The sequence below is a fragment of the Citrus sinensis genome, chromosome 2 (assembly GCF_022201045.2).
Source record: "Citrus sinensis cultivar Valencia sweet orange chromosome 2, DVS_A1.0, whole genome shotgun sequence".
Taxonomy (NCBI): Eukaryota; Viridiplantae; Streptophyta; class Magnoliopsida; order Sapindales; family Rutaceae; genus Citrus; species Citrus sinensis.
The window spans coordinates 24,586,373-24,605,680 of NC_068557.1; the positions used below are offsets into that span (position 1 = coordinate 24,586,373).

Genomic DNA, 19,308 nt, shown 5'->3' on the forward strand with positions numbered 1-19,308 from the left:
AGTTACCTGCTGGCCAACAATAAACTCTAAACAAATCCATTGCAGCGATACAAAAATAAGACAAGAATTGTTGGGACTGGCATTGTTCTTGACAACTTGAAAGCATATCATAAAAGGCATAATGTGCCCATTTGTTTAATGTCTTGAAAGAAATTCTCTATGGAAAAAATGCGCAAAGGGGAGCGAAGGATAGCACAGTGACCAGTACATATCTTAATGTGCCCATTTGTTTAATGTCTTGAAAGAAATTTCTGTGGCAAAAATGTGCAAAGGGAAGCAAAGAATAATTCTTCGATAAATGCTGAATCTGCAAACGGACTAGAGTGATTTCATTAAAGCTAAATATAGATTACATGATTAATTGATTATTAATTAGTTAAGGTGACAAGTTGCATCGTTAAAAAACTGCAAAATCAAAAAAATAAAAACAAAATCCATTCCATATTTGTTTTTTTGATAAGATTCGTGTTACAATATAATCAGTACTTGAAAGTATCAAATAATAATGTATGCACATGCACTTACATTTCAATTACTTAATAGATGATTTTGGCTTAATGCAGTTACATGTACCACATATATTCTTCAATCTTCCAACCACAACAATGGATAATAGTAGCTGCTATAAGTTGGTAGACACAAAACCAATGACATTGAAAATCTAATCATTCAGTACACTATAAAGATGTGCCTCCATAACTTAACCTAAGCCATGTTTCTCACATCCAAGATTCAATTGTACAGTGGGACAACAAGGAGATATGTTCTCATTCAACAAAAAAGTGATGGTAGATTAGTCCTGGCAACAAACAAGGATTAGACTTCTTGGGTTGCTAGGTTGATATGTGATAACTTCAAAGAAATCCTAGGGTGTAATTTCATTGACGTACTTGTTAAGTGATGCTTCAGCAGATCATCTGTAGCAGATTAATAATTCCATTCTAACCACTTCCATCAAGTTCTCCATGAGAAAGAACGTGTGCCATGTATTTCTGCAAGTATAAAACAAAGTGAATAAGTTAGCAAGCATTGGGGCAACTAAATCTACATCTATGCAGATGCTATAAATGGGTACAAGCTCCGACATTTCATTTTAGCTACTGTTAATAAACAAAATCAGAAAAGTAGACAAGACTTGTAACATTGACAGAGACGTAGATGAACTGGAAAACAAAAGCCTAGTTTCTTCTGCAACAAAAATGAAGCACTTATTCCTTTAGGTCAGGAAACACTTTGAGATTGATAATTTTGGGGTTGGAAAGTGAAGGCAACTAATAGGCATGTAAGGAGTAGGCCTATGAATTAATGCATTATAGCCGAAATGCATTGCTTCCATACAGAAAAATTGCGATTCTTACCAGCTTTCCTTTTCATGAAAGAGGATAAAAGCTACACAGTACAAAGAATAGTGCCACTCAAACAAGGAGCATAAATTGGAGGTTCTCAATTCATACTCATATTTAACCTCAGTTGCACTAGTTGATGAGGATGCTGGTCAAGTTTCATGTTTATTTGCATCATACAGTTTAGAACACAAAAACTTAAAACATACAAGGCTTTTCAATATCACTGTTGTTCAAAGTGTAAAATGTAAACTAACAATCAACATGGCATTTCTTAATCTTCTCACCCAAATTGAGTAGAGGCAGTTAAATTCAGTATTTATTCATAAAAGGAAGCTCTATTCAGGACGCTATTACTTGTCCTTTTAACCTCCCCATCCACAATAATGCAACCAAACTTATAGTCCATCACAAGAACTCTAGAACTTACTGCATGATAAGCATATGGATCTTTCCCTTGACGCTCAAAGTGCTTAGCCATGATGCAATATTCAATTGGACCCCACTCTTCCGATTCAAAACAGTTGCCAAGAGCAGCTTTGTATAACTACAAATCAGATGTAATATCCAAAAGAAAACAAATATGAAGCAGCCATATAAATTAATTTTTTACAACCATAAAACAAGACCTTTGCAAATGAAATGCTCACAAACCTTAGTTGTGTCTGTTAAGAGCTCAGTTCCAGCTGGGTATGATGCATAGAATTGGTCGCCTCTAGAATAACCAGCTCTAGTCCTGCAACGCCAAGAACGAAGAAAGTCCACCAAACAAAATGAGCAAAAACAACAAAAACACCTAACAAAACAATTAGAAACAACAATTTTGCAAGAAAAAGTACCAAAAGTGATTAACCCCACCAATGACAAAAAAGCTAAAATAACAAAAACAAAAAATGAAAAGAGTAAGGGAAACATTAACATAAAAATAACTCAGATACAGTTTAACATTGTTAACGAATTTTAGAAAGCATGTGTGACTCACGTGTTGTTAGTGTAGGCATAGCTCAATACAGCAACAAAGCAGTAGAATCCAGTATAAGATACAATCCTGCGGAACTTTTGAATCTTGAGAATTTCTTTGCACGTTTCGTAGAGCATCATGTTTAATGGTATTACAAAATGTTACTTGAAAATAGAAATTTCTCTAAAGAGTTGCTGGTGCAGGCATTATATCGAACACCTTGTGTGCGTAATAGCCACGACGCTGCCCACCGCGATAGCTAATCACAATTTTCCAAAATGCAGTGGTTATTTTTATGGATAGTCGGTACCCACGGAGCCCAAAAGAGAAAGGCAAAACCAAACGTAAATTGGAAATTGAGTTTTATCGCTTGGATCCCCGAGTTTCTGCAGTATACTTTAACCAAAGCCACAGTTTGCCCATTTTTCTAAGAGGTCCCCGAGCCCGTCAGCAGCGCGGTTCAATTACTGGCTTACTGCCGGACCCTGTAAGCATGATTATTTAACCAGGCCTCTGCATTCCGTAGGTATACTAAAAACGCCCCTAAATCATTTTTACTTTTATTAAATGTTTAATATTTATATTTAAAATAAATAACTATGTTTGTAATATTTTAAAACACAAATTAACAATTTTTTTTTCTTTTCAATTACTGCTTGTAAATATGAATAACAATTATTAGCATTCAAATCAACAAATCTTAATATCTTACGTGTGTTAAGATTTGTATGAATTATTTAATCAACAATTACAAGTTTACAACTATGATTATTTATAATTGTCTTTGAAGTAATAAGACATTTGAAAAAGAATAGAACTATACTTTCAGAGCAATATTTCATCATTGGTTAATCTCCGGTGAGATTGACATTTATTCAATAGATAATGAGAAAAAAATAATTTAAGTTATTAAATTAACTATTCTATAAGTAAATGTCATATTTGGTATTTAGGTTGAAAAATATTAAAGTGTAGCATTGCTTGTTGAAAAATTATTGCGTTTATTAAACTTGAGTAGATATATTATCGACGAAAGTAGAATTTTGAACCACATTTTTTGTCATATTAACATAAAGTACCTATTATATATAAACCGACAGTAGGATATAAAATCTATTTCGACGTCAAATTGAAAGCTTAAACCATTCATCCAACTAAAAGTTTATAATTACCGAATAAAGAAAAAACCACATTCTTTGCACTGCGAACAATAAGATAAAAGTGAATTATAAAAGAAAATGCTTGATAATTAATTGGAGTTCATGTCCAGTTGAGCATTACATATAATATCTCGGTGCATATTTTTCTTTCAATGAACATGATCTTTTGTTGCAATTTGAACCAAACTTCAACTAGATGTCTAAATGGGCCATTATTTTCAATTTTTCTATTGTTTGCCCGAATTTGGAAGTATCATTGTTTGCACGATCAATGACTCAAATCGTGCGTACTCAATAGTCAATACAAATAAAAAATCACCGAGTCTTAGCCGCCAGCTTCAGTTTCTACACTTTCATGGTTATAACGAACAGTTCACATTTTGTCATCTCTTGTCCACAAAAAACAGCCAAAAGTCCAAAGATGCTTTTCTCAAAAGCATTAGACACGAACCATCATCTCTCTATATTACCAGAGAAACTCAAAGCCAGAAAAACACTGAACTGCCCATACCCAAAATGAAGTCAACAACCACCATTTACTTTCTCTTCTGCTTCTTCTTCTTCCTCCATCACTCTCCATCCTCATCATCACTTCTCCCTAAAGAAGCCTTACCTACCAAATCCGGCTACCTGCCGGTGAACCCCGCCACGGGCTCAGCCATTTTCTACGCTTACTATGAAGCCCAAACACCTATTACTTCATCCCTCTCCCAAACCCCGCTTCTCATTTGGCTTCAAGGCGGCCCTGGCTGCTCTTCCATGACGGGTAACTTTCTTGAGCTTGGCCCCTGGCGTGTTACTCTCTCTCAGAGGCAAAACGCCGAACAACTTTCTCTCAAACCCAATCCGGGTTCTTGGAATCGCATTTTTGGTCTTCTTTTCATTGATAATCCCATTGGAGCTGGGTTTAGTTTTGCTGCAACAAATGATGAAATACCGAGAGATCAAATTTCTGTTGCTAAGCATCTTTTCGCTGCGATTACTGGGTTTATTAATTTAGACCCTTTGTTCAAAAATAGACCTATTTATATTACTGGTGAGAGTTATGCCGGAAAGTATGTTCCTGCAATTGGGTATTTCATATTGAAGCAAAATAAGCAATTGCCGTCGTCAAAAAGAGTGAACTTGCAAGGAGTTGCTATAGGTAACGGGTTAACTGATCCGGCGACTCAAGTTGCCACTCATGCTCTCAATGCTTACTTTTCGGGGTTGATTAACGAGAGGCAAAAGGATGAACTGGAGAAAGCCCAAGGAGAGGCAATTAGGCTGGTTAAAATGGGGAATTGGAGTGAGGCAACAAATGCAAGAAATGAGGTCTTGGATTTGTTGCAAGACATGACAGGTTTAGCAACTTTGTATGACTTTAGTAAAAAAGTTCCTTACCCAACTGAATTGGTTACTAGGCTTTTAAGGATAGATGAGGTTAAAAAGGCCTTGGGAGCTAAGGAAACCATAGTTTTCGAAGACTGCAGTGATGTCGTTGGGGAAGCATTGCATGCAGATGAGATGAAGAGCGTGAAGTTCATGGTGGAATTCTTGGTGAGAAACACTAAAGTTTTGTTGTACCAAGGGCATTTTGATTTGAGAGATGGTGTGGTGTCAACCGAGGCTTGGGTGAAGACAATGAAATGGGAAGGAATTGAGAGCTTCTTGATGGCTGAGAGGAAAGTTTGGAAAGTGAAAGAAGAGCTTGCTGGGTATGTGCAGAAATGGGGTAATTTAAGCCATGTTGTTGTTTTGGGTGCTGGGCATCTTGTGCCTACGGATCAGCCATTGAATTCTCAGATAATGATTGAAGATTGGGTTCTTGACAAGGGCTTGTTTGCTGCCAATCATCATAAGAAGCCACTTCCATCCAGTTTCAGATTACTCTGAAGAAATTACATCATGTCATATGCTTCTAGTGCTATAATTTATTCTTGTATCGAGTGAATTCTGCAACCTTTATTCTATTCCCACTGAATAAACTCAAGCAGCTTTAATTACAATTGATTATGTTCCACTAGCAATCATATCAAGTTTTGAGCATGAAAGCAAAAATCAAAATGTTAATCCCCTTTCGAAAAAAACCTTTGGGAAAAAGAAAAACATCGAAATATTGACATGTAATGGCGTTTGGAGGCGGATTTGTGAAGGAGAAATGAAGGGGGTTGTCTGAGAAATGACTTCCACAAAACAACCCCAATCAAAGCACAAAATCCGTACTATGATGCCATAAAAAAGATTTAATGTAAACGGGGCTTCAAAAGGCAGGGCATCCTGCAGAAAACCTGCAGGCTTTTTCAGAGCCATTGATTTGTACTGCTCTTCCCCGATTTGCCTTCCGCCCCCATCTTCCGGATTTACTGAGAAAAACACAATCAGAGAAAGAAGAAATCACATGTATCTCGTTCATATTACTGCTATCGGTCGGCGTTTATAAGAGAAAACATAGAGTGGACGAGCAAAACCCTAGGCTGTAGATCGGTGCTTATAAAGGTTGATGGTTGATTCGACTCGACATCACGTGAGCTCACGTGAGGCCTAAGACTCCGCTATGTTGATTTCTTCTTCTTTTTTTTTTTAAATACTAAGCGACAGGGGTGCATGTTGATGTTATTCTAATTAATTCATAATTTTAATATTATTTAAAAAAAAAATTAAGAGTTTATTATGTGGTAAGTAGTTGTGATCACTAAATCATTTTTTAGTAGCAAATGCAAGTTACAGAAAAATGGATAATATTTTTTTTCTACTAAAAGGAAAGAAACACAAATCGAAGGGAACAGGCCATCGCCAGAAGATTAAAATCAGCTTGGCGCAGGGGGAAACCGAACTCTCTCAGTGCAGCAACTGACCCGTTTCCCGTTTGTTTTCGGTCGTAGAGATAGATATTAAAGCATCTCCCGCCTCTTGTCTTGATAACCTTTCTTTGTTTCTTTCTTATTTTTTGGACATTACTCTGCTGTAGCGGGTACACACCACTCCGAATTCAGCAACTGGAAAATCAGGGCTATTACTTCCCTGTAACACTCTCTTCATCTCTTCAATTTCCACGTTTCCATCACAAAAATTCGAAATTTATTTTTTTCAAATAAAAAAGAATTCATTTTCAATTTATGAGTGTTAGTGTTTTTGCGGGTGATGGTCGTTTAGGCATGTCCAGTTGTTTGCTGTAAATTCGTTTCAAAATGGCGCTCACTGTTGCAGTTTCGCAGTCGTGTGGCATGGTGTCTTTCCCTTTTCCCTTATTAATTCTTTGTATTTCACACGATTGACACTTTAAATGGTTTAATGATGCCTCTGATGATCATTTTTTCCCCCCAGTGTTTTGGTGGGAAACAGTTGAGATGTGCTATAATCTTGAAAGCTGGGAGAGGCTGTAGGAATGTGTTGGGTACAAATATGAGGTAATTTTTAACCATTTGAAAGTCCAAATGTATTCTCCAATACACAATTTATTACATTTTTGGATTTGGTTCGAGCATGATAGGGTTGTGATTTTGCTTTTCTCTCAGGTTTAGTAACTTCCTCCTCCCTAAAATACCAAAAAATTGTTCTCGACCTAAGCATAAATATGCTGAATGTATGTTGAAATTGGTGGAGCCATATGACGAGTCAAGCATTCCTCAGCCTAAGTTGCTAAAAAAGGTAAATTAATGTGTATATATACCATTGGGAGTGGTTTACACAAGTTTTAATGCCATAAATATCAAAGCTTGTATAGTTATTGCTGTTGAATATCACCATCATGTCAATGTTATTATTGTTCTTGTTGTAATAATCACCATCATCATTACTAGCAGGAAAGAATCATCGTCATTATCATTTGCCAATGTCTTCAGCTTTACTATTTTGGATTTTCTGTTTTTCATGTTCCAAAAGTAACTATTCATAAATTGCAATATCCCTTACTTGTAGGCATCAGTTGTCATGGGCTATGACAGTCTTAATGATTTGTTTAAGTACGGAAGAGCAGATAAAGATGCCATGGATGATTTTGACATCTCCTTGGCTTGTAAAAGATTTCCGTGCATCACATTGGGTAGCACTCCTCCAGTTGGATTGTATGATGAGATTAAAGCAGGTGGCTCTGAAATGAAGAGCCTCTTAGCAGATCAAAGTTGTGAAGCAGTTGTCTCTAATCCTATGGATGCGGAGTTGCGGGTTGATAGATTTGGTCTTTCTGAAGCATGGCCTTCTCTATATCCTGCCCTTCCAAATGTGAGCTCTTCCATTGTCAGAGAGGGAAGTTCTTTAGATTTTGCTTTATCTCCTCAGTCCATGTCATTAGAAACTGAAGAAAAATTGAATCCTTTGATTACTGTGTAGGAATCTTCTACCAGTTCGGAGGTTGGATCTCTACCAAGTGAGGCATCTATTGAGCCATTGCTTGATAAATGCATCAGTTGCGTGCCTGGATTAAGTAAGAGGCTCTATCACCAGCTGGAGAATTGTGGCTTTTATACGGTGGGTTTTTTGCAGATTATGTAGAAAATGCTGTCTAGATGTTACATTTGAGAAGAGAAGGCTTGGTTCACGTTGTTCTTTCTGTTTTTATGCAGTTGCGGAAACTACTCCACCACTTTCCTCGGACCTATGCTGATTTACAGAATGCACAGATTGATCTTGATGATGGACAGTACTTCATATTTATTGGAGAAATTATATCTTCCAGGTACTTGGGTGTAGCCTATAAACAATTAAGTTCATAATGCTCCGCATAAGTGTTTAGATTCTTATGCTTGGTCTTTTGGATGTCTTTTGTTTTGTTACTATCATCCAAGAAATCAAGGTAGTTGGGTGAATTGAAGCGCAAACAAAGCCTCTTGAATACACTCAAAGCAATCTCACTTACTAAGTAGATTACTTTTGGTGACCTAGATTGTTTTTGGTGGGGGGGGGGGGGGGATCACAGATGCTGTACATTCTGTTGAAGAAAGCAGATAAGCACAAGATCTTTTCATTTGTAATGAGTGTGTATGATACATTGATGTTAAAATGACTGTTTGTAAATATATCATATATGGGTGCAAGAAAGTCTTATTTTAAATCATCTCCTATGTCTCTATACTTGTTATATCCTCACTGTTGTTGGATGGTTCTTTTCCTATGACTAACACTATACATTTAAATCTTGATATCTGTGAGGATTAATATACTAATTAGAACCATCTAATGCTTCTGTTCTTTAAGTCTCCTTATTCTTTGGTTGTGTGAAATGTGACTTCTTGACATTCATATCTTGTATGATTTCTTGTTTTTATATCTCATGTACTATTCCTGTTATCTGATGCAGAGCATATTTATTGGAAATCTGTATTTAACTTTAATTTCTTGGATTGTAGATATTAGTATTTTTATTTTTATTTACGTGGTACTCATACTCTGACATTTATCCATCTCAGACTCGTGCAGTTATACCTGAGTATGCTTATGATCATACATTCTCTATTATAACATATGCTTAGTGTAGATATCTTAATTGTAAATGAGTACATTTTTATTTTGATATTGACTGATATGCCACTTCGGCAGGGGAATGAAAGCAGGTTGTTCTTTTTCATTTCTTGAGGTGATTGTTGGTTGTGAGATCGCAGACACAGAAACCACTTCTGGAGATGAGGTTGTCAATATTGACAGTGGGCAAAAAAAGAAAATCTATTTGCATCTGAAAAAATTTTTCCGGGGCACTCGCTTTACTAGTATACCTTTCCTTAAAAGCATTGAGGGAAAGCATAAAGTGGGAGAGTTTGTATGTGTTAGTGGTAAGGTAAGCCTTTGGTTTTGTATCTTGTTGGCTGTTTTCCTTTCTCTTCATTGTTGTATGTTGTTATTTGTATCAGATGTTGCTGTATTGTTTGTGATCAATATCTAACATATATGATAGTGTGGAATTACTACTTCTTGCTACTCATTGTGTGTATATTGTTAGTAGTGGATATTGTTGTTGCTGAATTCTTGTAAATCTACTTAATTTCCCAATTTCCTTCATTGTGGAAGTCTTGTATAATGCTTGGGAGGAATACGGCAGCGTTTTTAAGCTATCAATGAAAGTGAATATTTGGAAATTTCAACAATCTAATTTCAATCTTCATTCACTTATTTCCTTTTTGTCATCATATTTTTTAAAATTTATTTTATATATTAGCATTGGCATGATATCGTTGTGGAGACTAGATAAGATTTTTGCATAAGACAACTGAGTTCTACATTATTCTTCTTGACAAATTAGATCACATAAGGGTACTAAGTAAAAGGAAAAAGGAAAATGGTAGCATTGGTGTCTGAACTGAAATGTTGTATGAGAATTTTTTGTGGCCTTCCACTGTTTATTTCTGGCTTTAAAAAAAGTTTTATGTGTTTTGACTTTCTACTATATATGACCTTTCTTTGACTAACAATGTCACTTTCTAATCCTAGTTGACAGACTATTGGTGAAAACTTAAGGTAGAGTTTTTCAAGTTTTATGCATTTTCTACAAGGCTACTAATTTTGCAAAATATAGAACAAGAAGAATACTTTAATTTAAGGTTTCAATTAACGATCGTTTTTCTTTTGGGCATAACTTTGATATTGTCTTATCTATTAATTTAAGATTTTAGTTTAGTGTCAATGTTAACATAGTACCAGCGCCAAACTGACTAAAAGGTCTTGTTTGAATCTCCCTGCATCATATTAATTAGTTTATAAGTAGTTGTGTTTGATTTTGCATTTGTTTTATGTTTGATTCATGTGACAACTGTGATAAGTGAATCCGTCTTGCAAATGAAGTAACATGTTGGAGGGTAATATTATAATTGGATCCTTGCCTAGAAGCTAAAATTTAAGTTCAGTAACTTTATAACATCAAAAACATAAGTTGGTTGACCTACTAACTACCAAAGTGGGATTACAAATATCTGGTGTTATAAAATTTTATTCTACATGAAAGGAATTTTGCTCTTTACTATTGGTTTGATTTCTAAGATGTTAATATTTGTCTTTGAGTACTTTATCTTTTTTCCCTTGTGACTTTTTTTTCACCAGGATTTATATGAAAATGTTGTACTTTCATCTAGGTGAGGGCTATGCGGTCTAATAATCACTATGAAATGAGGGAATATAATATTGATGTGCTGAAAGATGAAGATGACTTATCTCTTCGAGCAAAAGGGAGGCCATATCCAATATACCCTTCAAAAGGAGGCCTAAATGCAAGCTTACTTAGGGACACTATTGCGAGGTTTGTACCTCTCTCTCTTTTATGTAGTCTGCAATGCAATAGCATGCTAACTCTTTTACCGATACTTGACTTTGGAATTTATATCCCCAATTTTTTTTTTTAAATATCTGTTAAAGTTATTTGGTTTTTTATGCTTTTTGTATGGCAAAAATACTAGGCGGTTGTGAGCTTGTTGGGCACGACGGGCCTGTAGTTCTTATTCTTTCTTGTTCACATTAGGCCTATAAATATTATATATAGAGCATAGATGATTGGTAGAGGTTAAATTGGATTCATCGTTTGCAATATTTACTTTTCTCCCTCTATTCAGCCATTCCTTTTCCTTATTTCTTTTGTTTTAATAATTTATGTTTCAATGATTGCTATGTTGGCAAACAATACAACTAGACTTTTCTTGAACAACAATTTGTTGCTAATTTAAATTCAGCTGGGTCATTTGGCTGTGACATCTCACTTTTCTCCTTTTCTTGCATTTTACCTTCTTTCTAGATGTTTCTAAGAATCTATTTTAGTTCAAAGATTTTTGTTTCTGTGTTCCATTGTGCCAGGTCTGAGTTGAGTTTTTGGTAAAAAAAAATAATGCTTATCATGATTGTATTACATAATTGTCAGTTTGCTACTTGATTTGATGATTGTACTAGATAGCTGAATCCTACTTTAGTTTTCTGTTCTTTCGAGATCCCATCTCAATAAGCTGTCTGCCTACCCAAATGGAAAAAAGTGTGCATGTTGGCTGTTTGGTTCAATCTTTCTGGATATATGTCCTGATTTAGTGTTTAGTCTGTGAATAATTTGCTGGAAAGGGTGCAACAGGAGTAGGTTTTCTACTGTTTCATTAATTTAAGGTTCCTTAGGCTTGGAAATATTTTCCAGGTTTGTTAATCTACAGTTATATCAGTATATAGTTTTATCTTTTTTTCCTTTTTTAATTTCTTTCAGAGCCTTACAAGCGTTGCCTGCCAATTTTGATCCTGTACCCAAAGAAATCACTCAGGAATTTGGACTTTTGTGCCTTTTTGATGTAAGCAACTTTGCTTCTGTCTTTATTGATGTATTTATTTATTTTTTGGGTGAAAGAGAAGATGCAGGTTCGTTTAATATACAGTAAAAGTTTGGTGTCATTGCAGTCTGGTTTGTTATGAAAATATATATATATATATATATATAATCTTATTTTAGCAAACTGTCATTGCAGTCTGGTTTGTTATGAAAATATATATATATATATATATATGTATACACAAAATCTGTGTCTAATCTTATTTTATTTTTCTGAAATTGGCTATAAAAAATCTCATCTTGCATGGGTCAAATGGTTCATGATAAAATTGGTGCTTTTTCTAGGTTTGTCTAGGTCTTGTGTTTATAGTCAGGTTAAAACCGTAGCTCATTTTGGATAAGGCATGATGCACTCACCTGATCAGATGAGGCATTTTAGGGTGTGGATGAGGAAGCTTTTTGCTGCAATAAAAATCATCACAGTGCAGACCTAGCTGGCAGTTTCTATACCGTTCAAGTAAAATTTGAATATATAGCCTATTACATTTGACGATAACCACAGATTTTCTTTTGTATGTATCGACTTTGTTTCTTTCCGTTCCCTGCATACTTTACGATAAAGATAAATGATTTTTTTTTTAAATACTGTAGGCCTACATGGGGATTCACCAGCCAAAACATATAGATGAGGCCGATTTAGCTCGCAAAAGGCTTATATTTGATGAGTTCTTCTACCTACAGGTTATATAAATTCATATTGGATTGTTGATTACTCAATCTTCAGGTTTATATTCCTTTTTCATATATTTTCTTGTAATTTGCATGAAATTGTTTGTATGGAGCCGCACAATGCCATGTTGCCAAAACATAGCTGAATTTAGCGTATGGTCCTCTCAGTTTTCTGTTCATGCTTTCCCTTGACATGGAAAATATTGAAAATTGATTTTAGTTAAGCTTAGGCGGCGTTTGTTTTTTTGTTTGAAATCTTAATAGACTTGAATTAGTGTAAATTCTAAATAGAGTTGAATATCTAAATCTAAATGATATGTTTATTTTTTTGTCTAAATTTCTAAAAATAAGTATAAAGTTGTTTGTTTTTTCCACTTGAATAAATAATATCTCAAAGAATATTAATAAGATATTATTTTATCATAACATAAATCATGTTCTGGTGAATACAGAAAATATAAAGATAAAAATAATTATAATCTGCTACTATATTATCACAAGTTTTAGAGATGGATAATAATGCTAATTAGTAAGTTTTATTTGGGTAGGGATGAAAATAAATTAATTAGATAGGGGTATTGTGGAGATTATATTTTAATAATGTCATTTAGACTTTTTAGATTAAATGAAAAAAATAAAAATAAAAATGGCTTAATAACTTAAATGACTTAATGACTAAAAATTTTCATTAATTGAACAAAAAAAAAAAACTTAATGATTTCACTGATTGAAAATTAGTCAATTAAGTCATTAAGTTAAAAAAACAAACAGCCCCTTAGTTTTTTTAGAGTCATTCAAGATTTTGGGTCTAAATTAAGTGAAATTTCTCTTTTTTTTTTCTTTTCTCTTTTTCCCCTCATGACAATATAGTATGTTTTTGGCTTTGTTCTCTTTGTTTAATTATTCTGGGGGAGATGGAGTGATGGACCTTTGTAGCTAAGATATCTTAGTCAGTATCTTCTCTATTATAGTTTTTAGTTGATGCTAAAACATATCAAAGTTAAAAACATTCTAAATTATTCTTCTGTTAGAATTACAAACTACAACATCTCATGTTTATGATTATAAGTTGAACAATTTATTTCATTTGTAGGGCCAGCAACTCAGAGTTTCAGCATTTCAAGTTTTCTACTCTTAAATAGTAACTGTCACAATTTATCAACTTTCTTTGCACCGTGGCCCACCGAAACAGATAGGATGAATTCATCAGTCATGGGCCTCATGGCACTTCAAATTATAAGATTATTAAAAATGTACCTAATTTCTGATGAGAATGATTTATTACATTATTAAGGCATTTTTTGCCAACTATTTGCAACAGTGATTTCTTTAACTCCTAATTCTCCATTCAATTGGTGGACTTGCTGATTGTGGTTCTACATTTTTTATCTATTGGTCATTTATAGACTATAATTTATCCAGATTATCTTTCTCTGCAGTTAGGACGCTTATATCAAATGCTTGAAGGTCTTGGTACACAATTTGAGAAAGAGGGATTGCTGGATAAGTACAGAAAACCTAGATTAAATGCTGCATATATGGAGGGATGGTCCAGTCTGACCAAGAAACTTTTAAGAGCTCTTCCTTATTCCCTTACGTCTAGTCAGCTAAGTGCCATTTCAGAAATTATATGGGATCTCAAGCAACCAGTTCCTATGAATCGGCTTTTGCAGGTTTGAATTTAACATGAATACTGCTATTCTTTCATTATTCTCTAATTTATTTTTTTCGAGAACAAATGCTTCATAAATTAAAGTCCCTGTTACCTTCTTATTAAAAAAAAATACCAGTTACCTTGAACATAAGAGAAACAGGGAAATGAAAGGGAAATGGCTGGATACAACCTAAAATGAAAGAAAATGAAGGAAGAATGAATTTGAGTATTCAGCATCTCAACAGGCTGCTCATCAGGAACACGGTCCAAATTAAAGCATGGTGGGAAGCATCCTTGTCATGTCTCTGTTAGAATAACTGAGAGTCTGGTGAAAGTCTAGTTCTGTTAGAATAACTGAGAGTCTGGTGAAAGTCTAGTATTTAATCCAGGAAAGAAATAATTTTTCCTATGCCAACGTTAAGCTGCAATTGTATTTTCTGGTTACTTTGATTGGGTGTGTAACTGATATTTCTAAAAACTGAAGAATTTTAGCAATTGGTAATATGATGATACTTTTCTTTAGGGTGATGTTGGATGTGGTAAAACTGTGGTAGCTTTTTTGGCTTGCATGGAGGTTATAGGCTCTGGTTATCAGGTTAGTCTCTGTAATCTTCTTATATAATTTCAAATTTTGTTTCGAAAAACCTACTAATCTTTTTCATCATGATGTTTAGCATTTATTGCCTTAACTCATTTCTTTTTCATGGTATGTATCTGTGATGTAAAAGTTACTTTGTTCGAGGTCTTCTCATTTGGATAGTTTAGTTCATAATGATGGTCGTCAGATTCAGTGTCTTTTCTTCAGGCAGCTTTTATGGTTCCAACTGAGTTGCTTGCAACCCAGCACTATGAGCACTTGCTTAAATTGCTAGATAATATGGAGGAGGACAAGCACAAACCTAAAATTGCCTTACTAACAGGTTCAACACCAGTAAAACAATCCCGGATGATCCGTAAGGCATGCACAATTTTCCAATATGTTTTCTTGATGTTAGAATTATTTTCATGTTCTTGTTGTGACCTTATGGGTTGATTTGACAGGATCTTCAAACTGGAGATATCACTCTGGTCATTGGAACCCATAGTTTAATTGCTGAAAAAGTTGAATTTTCTGCTTTACGCCTCGCTATTGTGGATGAACAACAACGCTTTGGTGTGGTACAGAGAGGCAGATTTAACAGTAAGGTTGTCTGCATCCCTTTGCCTTGGATGACAGTTTCTAACTTTCTGTGAAAATAACTATTGCATGTCATTCTACAATTCTGCTGAGATCCATGAATTTTCTATGTGCTCATTTTCATTCTGATTTTGGTTGTTATTCATTATTGCATGTCACAAACAAATGACAGTTTTCTTTATTTTTTGTACTTATTGGAATGATGAGTCTTTGATGATGTTTCAGAATTTCTCCACCATAATTTGTGCATTAATAGCTGACTGTTTTTGTGATTCAAATCATTTGATTGTGAGGACATGAATAGAGTTCTGCTTTATGTTGTTAAGTGTTAAAGATAAAAGTTCGATAAATTTTTTTAGAGTTTTTTCATTATTTTGCCTTCTGCAATGCATTGCCTTTCCCATCCTCTCTATCCTACTCCATTGAACCCATCCTTTCATCTCCGGTATCTTGCCTTTTTTTTTTCTCAACATGAGCTTTGTAGGGTAAATTGACAAGTCCATGCAAACACAGAGGTTGTAGGCTGCATACCTTTTGGTGAAATTTTGTTTTATTCTGCTGGGTAGAGATTTTTTTTTGGTACAGTGTTTGCAGCGTTTTGAATATGGACTTTTGTCCTTGTTATATGGATTTTTGGTACCTCTCTGAATAGTTTCTGTTACTAATATAATCTTTTGTTTCAGAGGAAAAAGAAAAAATTGACTCTAATAATGTTAACTACTGCATTGGGTGTGACGGGATGTAATCAATTGTTTCCATTCCTGTAAGCACTGCAAGATCTGATTATCCACTGACCCTGTGCTTTACTTCACTGGGATATAGGAATATATTTATCTTAACATTTGAACTAAGAAACCATGTCAAATAAGAGATCATTACCATTTCAAGCTAGAGTTTAAAGGAAAGAAGGGATAATCTGAAACTTCTGACTGCACACCAGGATTTGCTTTTGTATTGCTATTTATGGTAATGGAATATCTCATTCCATTATCTTGTGAATTTCATGAAAATAGTCATAAATTATTTTGTCCACCCATCTCTTGATGTTGATGAGTATTTGCTGAATTTTCAATTTCAATTAAAGTGTCCAAGATTATCAACAAATGTTTATAGATGTTTCCAGGAGGTGCCTTGTTGCTATAGTTTGCTGAAAATTACCCAACACTAACATTTTCAGTCGATATCCTTGTATTTGTAGTCCTTGAGATATAAATTTTCTATGTATTCTGCTTTTTCATTTTCCAAAATCAATTAATTGAGAAACCTAAATCTTGCAGTTATATTATACCTCCATGAGTTCAGGTATGGCAATGGTTAATTCAGACGGGTCTCCAAAAGATGATCAACATATGGCTCCTCATGTTCTTGCCATGTCAGCCACTCCTATCCCAAGAACGCTTGCTTTGGCATTATATGGGGATATGTCCTTAACACAGGTGTGAGCACTTATGGTGGTTGTGATTTTCTAAAATTATATCATTTCGAACGACTCATGAATTTGGATTCGCTGTAACTTCTCAAATATTATAAAGTAGACTATAGGTATAACACTCCCTAAATTTTTCAAAGATGGGTATGGTGCAGTGGTCCGCCCATATGATACTTTCGAGAACAGAAGTATGGGTTTTTAGTTGAGTTTTGAATTTGTATTGTGAATATTGGGGCTTGAGGATGAGAAGAAAAAGAAGAGAACGTTTAGACAATAGGTTAGCATTCTTAGTCCCTCACAACATATTTTACTTATGAGACTGATAATAAGAAATTATGAGGATACTAACTAAACAAACGAAGTAAACTAAACTCTTTACGTATTTAACAGACAGGAAGATATATTTTGTTTGAGTTCAATTTACTATTTTTGATATGAATGAATTTTTGTTTATTGATGATAAACATTCGTTTCTCAGTGAAAGAAATTTCTGACAAAATACCTAATAAAGAAGGAAATTTTGACAACGAACATTATTTATTACCATCCTAATAACATTACTTTGTCTTGTTTTGTCCAATGACAGATAACTGACTTACCTCCAGGAAGGATACCTATTAAGACCTACATCATTGAAGGAAATGAGAAGGGCTATGAGAATGTGTACAAGGTAATCGTCCTTCTGCTTCAAACCTTTCTTCCTAGTTTTTCAGGGGATTAGGATTTTTTTCCTCATCTGTTTTCTTTCCCCATTTTAGCTGTTGGGGCCTCTCTTCTGCATTTGTGTCTGCATTTGTAGAGTTTAATACGTAAAATTGATGGTAAATGCTTTTATTGATGCATTATGCTGTAAGATCAATGATAATATTACTTTCATTTTATAAATTTTCTGATGTTATAAACATTCCTTGTAATAGATGATGCTTGACGAACTGCAATCAGGTGGAAAAGTGTACCTTGTGTATCCTGTCATTGAACAATCTGAGCAGTTGCCCCAGCTCCGTGCTGCTGCTTCAGATCTTGAAACTATATCTCAAAGATTTCAGGATTACAGCTGCGGGTTGTTGCATGGGAAAATGAAGAGTGACGAAAAAGATGAGGCTTTAAGACGGTTCAGATCTGGCGAGACACATATATTGCTTTCCACTCAAGTAATTGAGATTGGTGTTGATGTTCCAGATGCATCTATGATGATTGTTATGAATGCTGAGAGATTTGGAATAGCTCAGTTACACCAACTTAGAGGACGGGTTGGACGTGGAGTGAGGAAATCGCAATGCATATTAGTAGCATCTTCCACTAGTAGCCTAAGCCGGCTGAAAGTGCTGGAGAAATCATCAGATGGATTTTACTTGGCAAATATGGATCTTCTTTTACGTGGGCCCGGTGACTTACTTGGTAAGAAACAGTCAGGACACCTTCCTGAGTTTCCTGTTGCCAGATTGGAAATAGATGGAAATATTTTGCAAGAGGCTCATATGGCTGCACTGGTAAATTATTAAGCTCTTCTCTCCCTTAGTACTTAAAAAAATTTTGTTCTGTATTTCAATTTCTTTGCAAAATAGATGTGGACTGCTACTCAATGAAAGGACATATTAGTAGTAGACTAGCGCATGTGGCTGAAGGTTTTATAAGTTCTTTCTACAGAGAAGTTGGGACAAAAGTGTTCCAAAGTTCAATGTAGGAGGGACACAATCTGCGCAAGATTGGTAGTTGTATATTTGTTCACATATTGTTATGGATGCTCCAGTTCATGATATCTGACAAGAATTCGGTCTGTTACATGCAGAATGTTTTAAGTAAATCTCATGACCTAGAACAATTCCCAGCACTTAAAGCCGAGCTTAGCATGAGACAACCACTCTCTCTTTTTGGAGATTGAAGTAGAACCGGGCAGAACCTAGAAAGTTCTGGAAAATGATCATCTGATAGCAAACTCTAAACTCGTCATGGTGCACTTGACATGCTTTTTGCAGTTAACTATCGAGTTTGTGTATGATGTTGTAAACGGTTGAGCTTCCATATTGAACATTGCAGTGATGGTACCAACACCTATCATCAATGCTGTATTTTGTTGTTCTATATTTGTGAACATATGAGCTGCAGATGAGGATGGAATGTAACTTCTTGTTAGACCAAAAAGTATTTTTTTTCCCTGGAAAACAGCAAATACTTGCACTGTTTAAATGTTTCTGAGATGAATATTTCTTGATTTGTTCTATTAACCTTTTTTTTTTCCTCCGTTTGTCTCTTTCATTTCTTATTTAGTGGCCGGAGCCTGAAAGGATTGTAGGACGCCTAGCAAAAATAAATGAAATTTCTGTTGATATTATTGTGAGATTTCATATATTTGATTATTGGTATCATTTGCATTATTGTCGAGTAGCTTTATTGAATATATTTGTTCGCGATAAAATATCTTAATTGCAAACTCGCCCATTCATCTACATTTTTCATGTGGCATTAGATTCTGCCGAGACATATTTGTATCATGTAATTGTTAAATATTCTTTTGTCTAAGCATAATGATGGATACAAATGTAAAAGCCGAATGGGTATTCATTACAAGTTGATCTATTGATGACACAGTACGTGAAAAAAGCATACCCAAACATTGATAGTTTATTTGAGTTTCATAAATAAGATGAATGA

At 34.7% G+C, this 19,308-nt stretch overlaps 3 protein-coding genes across 9 annotated transcripts; 2 read left to right on the forward strand and 1 right to left on the reverse strand.

Moving 5' to 3' along the window:
• Window positions 1–20: 20 nt before the first annotated feature.
• On the reverse strand, window positions 21–2,771 carry LOC102607903 (hypothetical protein). 4 transcript variants are annotated; one of them, XR_003064115.2, is made up of 6 exons: window positions 2,326–2,771; window positions 2,183–2,215; window positions 1,998–2,079; window positions 1,774–1,890; window positions 891–992; window positions 21–251 (listed from the first exon to the last, which is right to left on the reverse strand). XR_003064115.2 is itself a non-coding variant. In XM_025095664.2 (5 exons), exons 1-5 carry the CDS (start codon window positions 2,442–2,444, stop codon window positions 942–944), a joined length of 402 nt encoding a protein of 133 aa, XP_024951432.1. In that variant the 5' UTR covers window positions 2,445–2,769; the 3' UTR covers window positions 420–941. The 4 variants fall into 4 exon arrangements, 2 of the variants coding, with proteins under 2 accessions (XP_024951432.1, XP_006469174.1); XR_003064114.2 differs by lacking the exon at window positions 21–251 and adding an exon at window positions 420–799 and having other exon boundaries at window positions 2,326–2,770; XM_025095664.2 differs by lacking the exon at window positions 21–251 and having other exon boundaries at window positions 420–992; window positions 2,326–2,769.
• A 1,030-nt stretch (window positions 2,772–3,801) lies between these two features.
• LOC102607113 (serine carboxypeptidase-like 50) lies at window positions 3,802–5,452 on the forward strand. Its single transcript, XM_006469108.4, has one exon. The coding sequence runs from the start codon at window positions 3,981–3,983 to the stop codon at window positions 5,337–5,339; it is 1,359 nt and encodes a 452-aa protein (XP_006469171.1). The 5' UTR covers window positions 3,802–3,980; the 3' UTR covers window positions 5,340–5,452.
• Window positions 5,453–6,140: 688 nt separating this feature from the next.
• On the forward strand, window positions 6,141–18,893 carry LOC102606824 (ATP-dependent DNA helicase homolog RECG, chloroplastic). Of its 4 annotated transcripts, XM_052435586.1 has the most exons (19): window positions 6,142–6,469; window positions 6,600–6,673; window positions 6,771–6,853; window positions 6,962–7,094; window positions 7,365–7,667; window positions 7,776–7,913; window positions 8,009–8,121; window positions 8,982–9,216; window positions 10,505–10,668; window positions 11,608–11,689; window positions 12,319–12,408; window positions 13,836–14,069; window positions 14,574–14,645; window positions 14,856–15,008; window positions 15,092–15,235; window positions 16,505–16,663; window positions 17,243–17,326; window positions 17,574–18,146; window positions 18,446–18,893. In XM_052435586.1, exons 2-19 carry the CDS (start codon window positions 6,635–6,637, stop codon window positions 18,536–18,538), a joined length of 2,892 nt encoding a protein of 963 aa, XP_052291546.1. In that variant the 5' UTR covers window positions 6,142–6,469; window positions 6,600–6,634; the 3' UTR covers window positions 18,539–18,893. The 4 variants fall into 4 exon arrangements, with proteins under 4 accessions (XP_052291547.1, XP_052291546.1, XP_052291545.1 ...); XM_052435587.1 differs by having other exon boundaries at window positions 6,141–6,673; window positions 15,092–15,230; window positions 16,530–16,663; XM_052435585.1 differs by having other exon boundaries at window positions 6,142–6,673.
• The last annotated feature ends 415 nt before the right edge of the window (window positions 18,894–19,308 follow it).

What these genes read in the sequence shown, in the direction of transcription:
- LOC102607903 (XM_025095664.2), bottom strand. Translation starts at nt 2,444, where the DNA reads ATGATGCTCTACGAAACGTGCAAAGAAATTCTCAAGATTCAAAAGTTC. An exon ending in TATGCCTACACTAACAACAC is followed by an intron (nt 2,216 to 2,325) that starts GTGAGTCACACA and finishes TTGTTATTTTAG; the next exon opens with CTTTTTTGTCATTGGTGGGG. An exon ending in TCTTAACAGACACAACTAAG is followed by an intron (nt 1,891 to 1,997) that starts GTTTGTGAGCAT and finishes TCTGATTTGTAG; the next exon opens with TTATACAAAGCTGCTCTTGG.
- LOC102607113 (XM_006469108.4), top strand. Translation starts at nt 3,981, where the DNA reads ATGAAGTCAACAACCACCATTTACTTTCTCTTCTGCTTCTTCTTCTTC.
- LOC102606824 (XM_052435585.1), top strand. Translation starts at nt 6,635, where the DNA reads ATGGCGCTCACTGTTGCAGTTTCGCAGTCGTGTGGCATG. An exon ending in CTTAGGGACACTATTGCGAG is followed by an intron (nt 10,669 to 11,607) that starts GTTTGTACCTCT and finishes AATTTCTTTCAG; the next exon opens with AGCCTTACAAGCGTTGCCTG. An exon ending in GAGGCAGATTTAACAGTAAG is followed by an intron (nt 15,236 to 16,504) that starts GTTGTCTGCATC and finishes TAAATCTTGCAG; the next exon opens with TTATATTATACCTCCATGAG.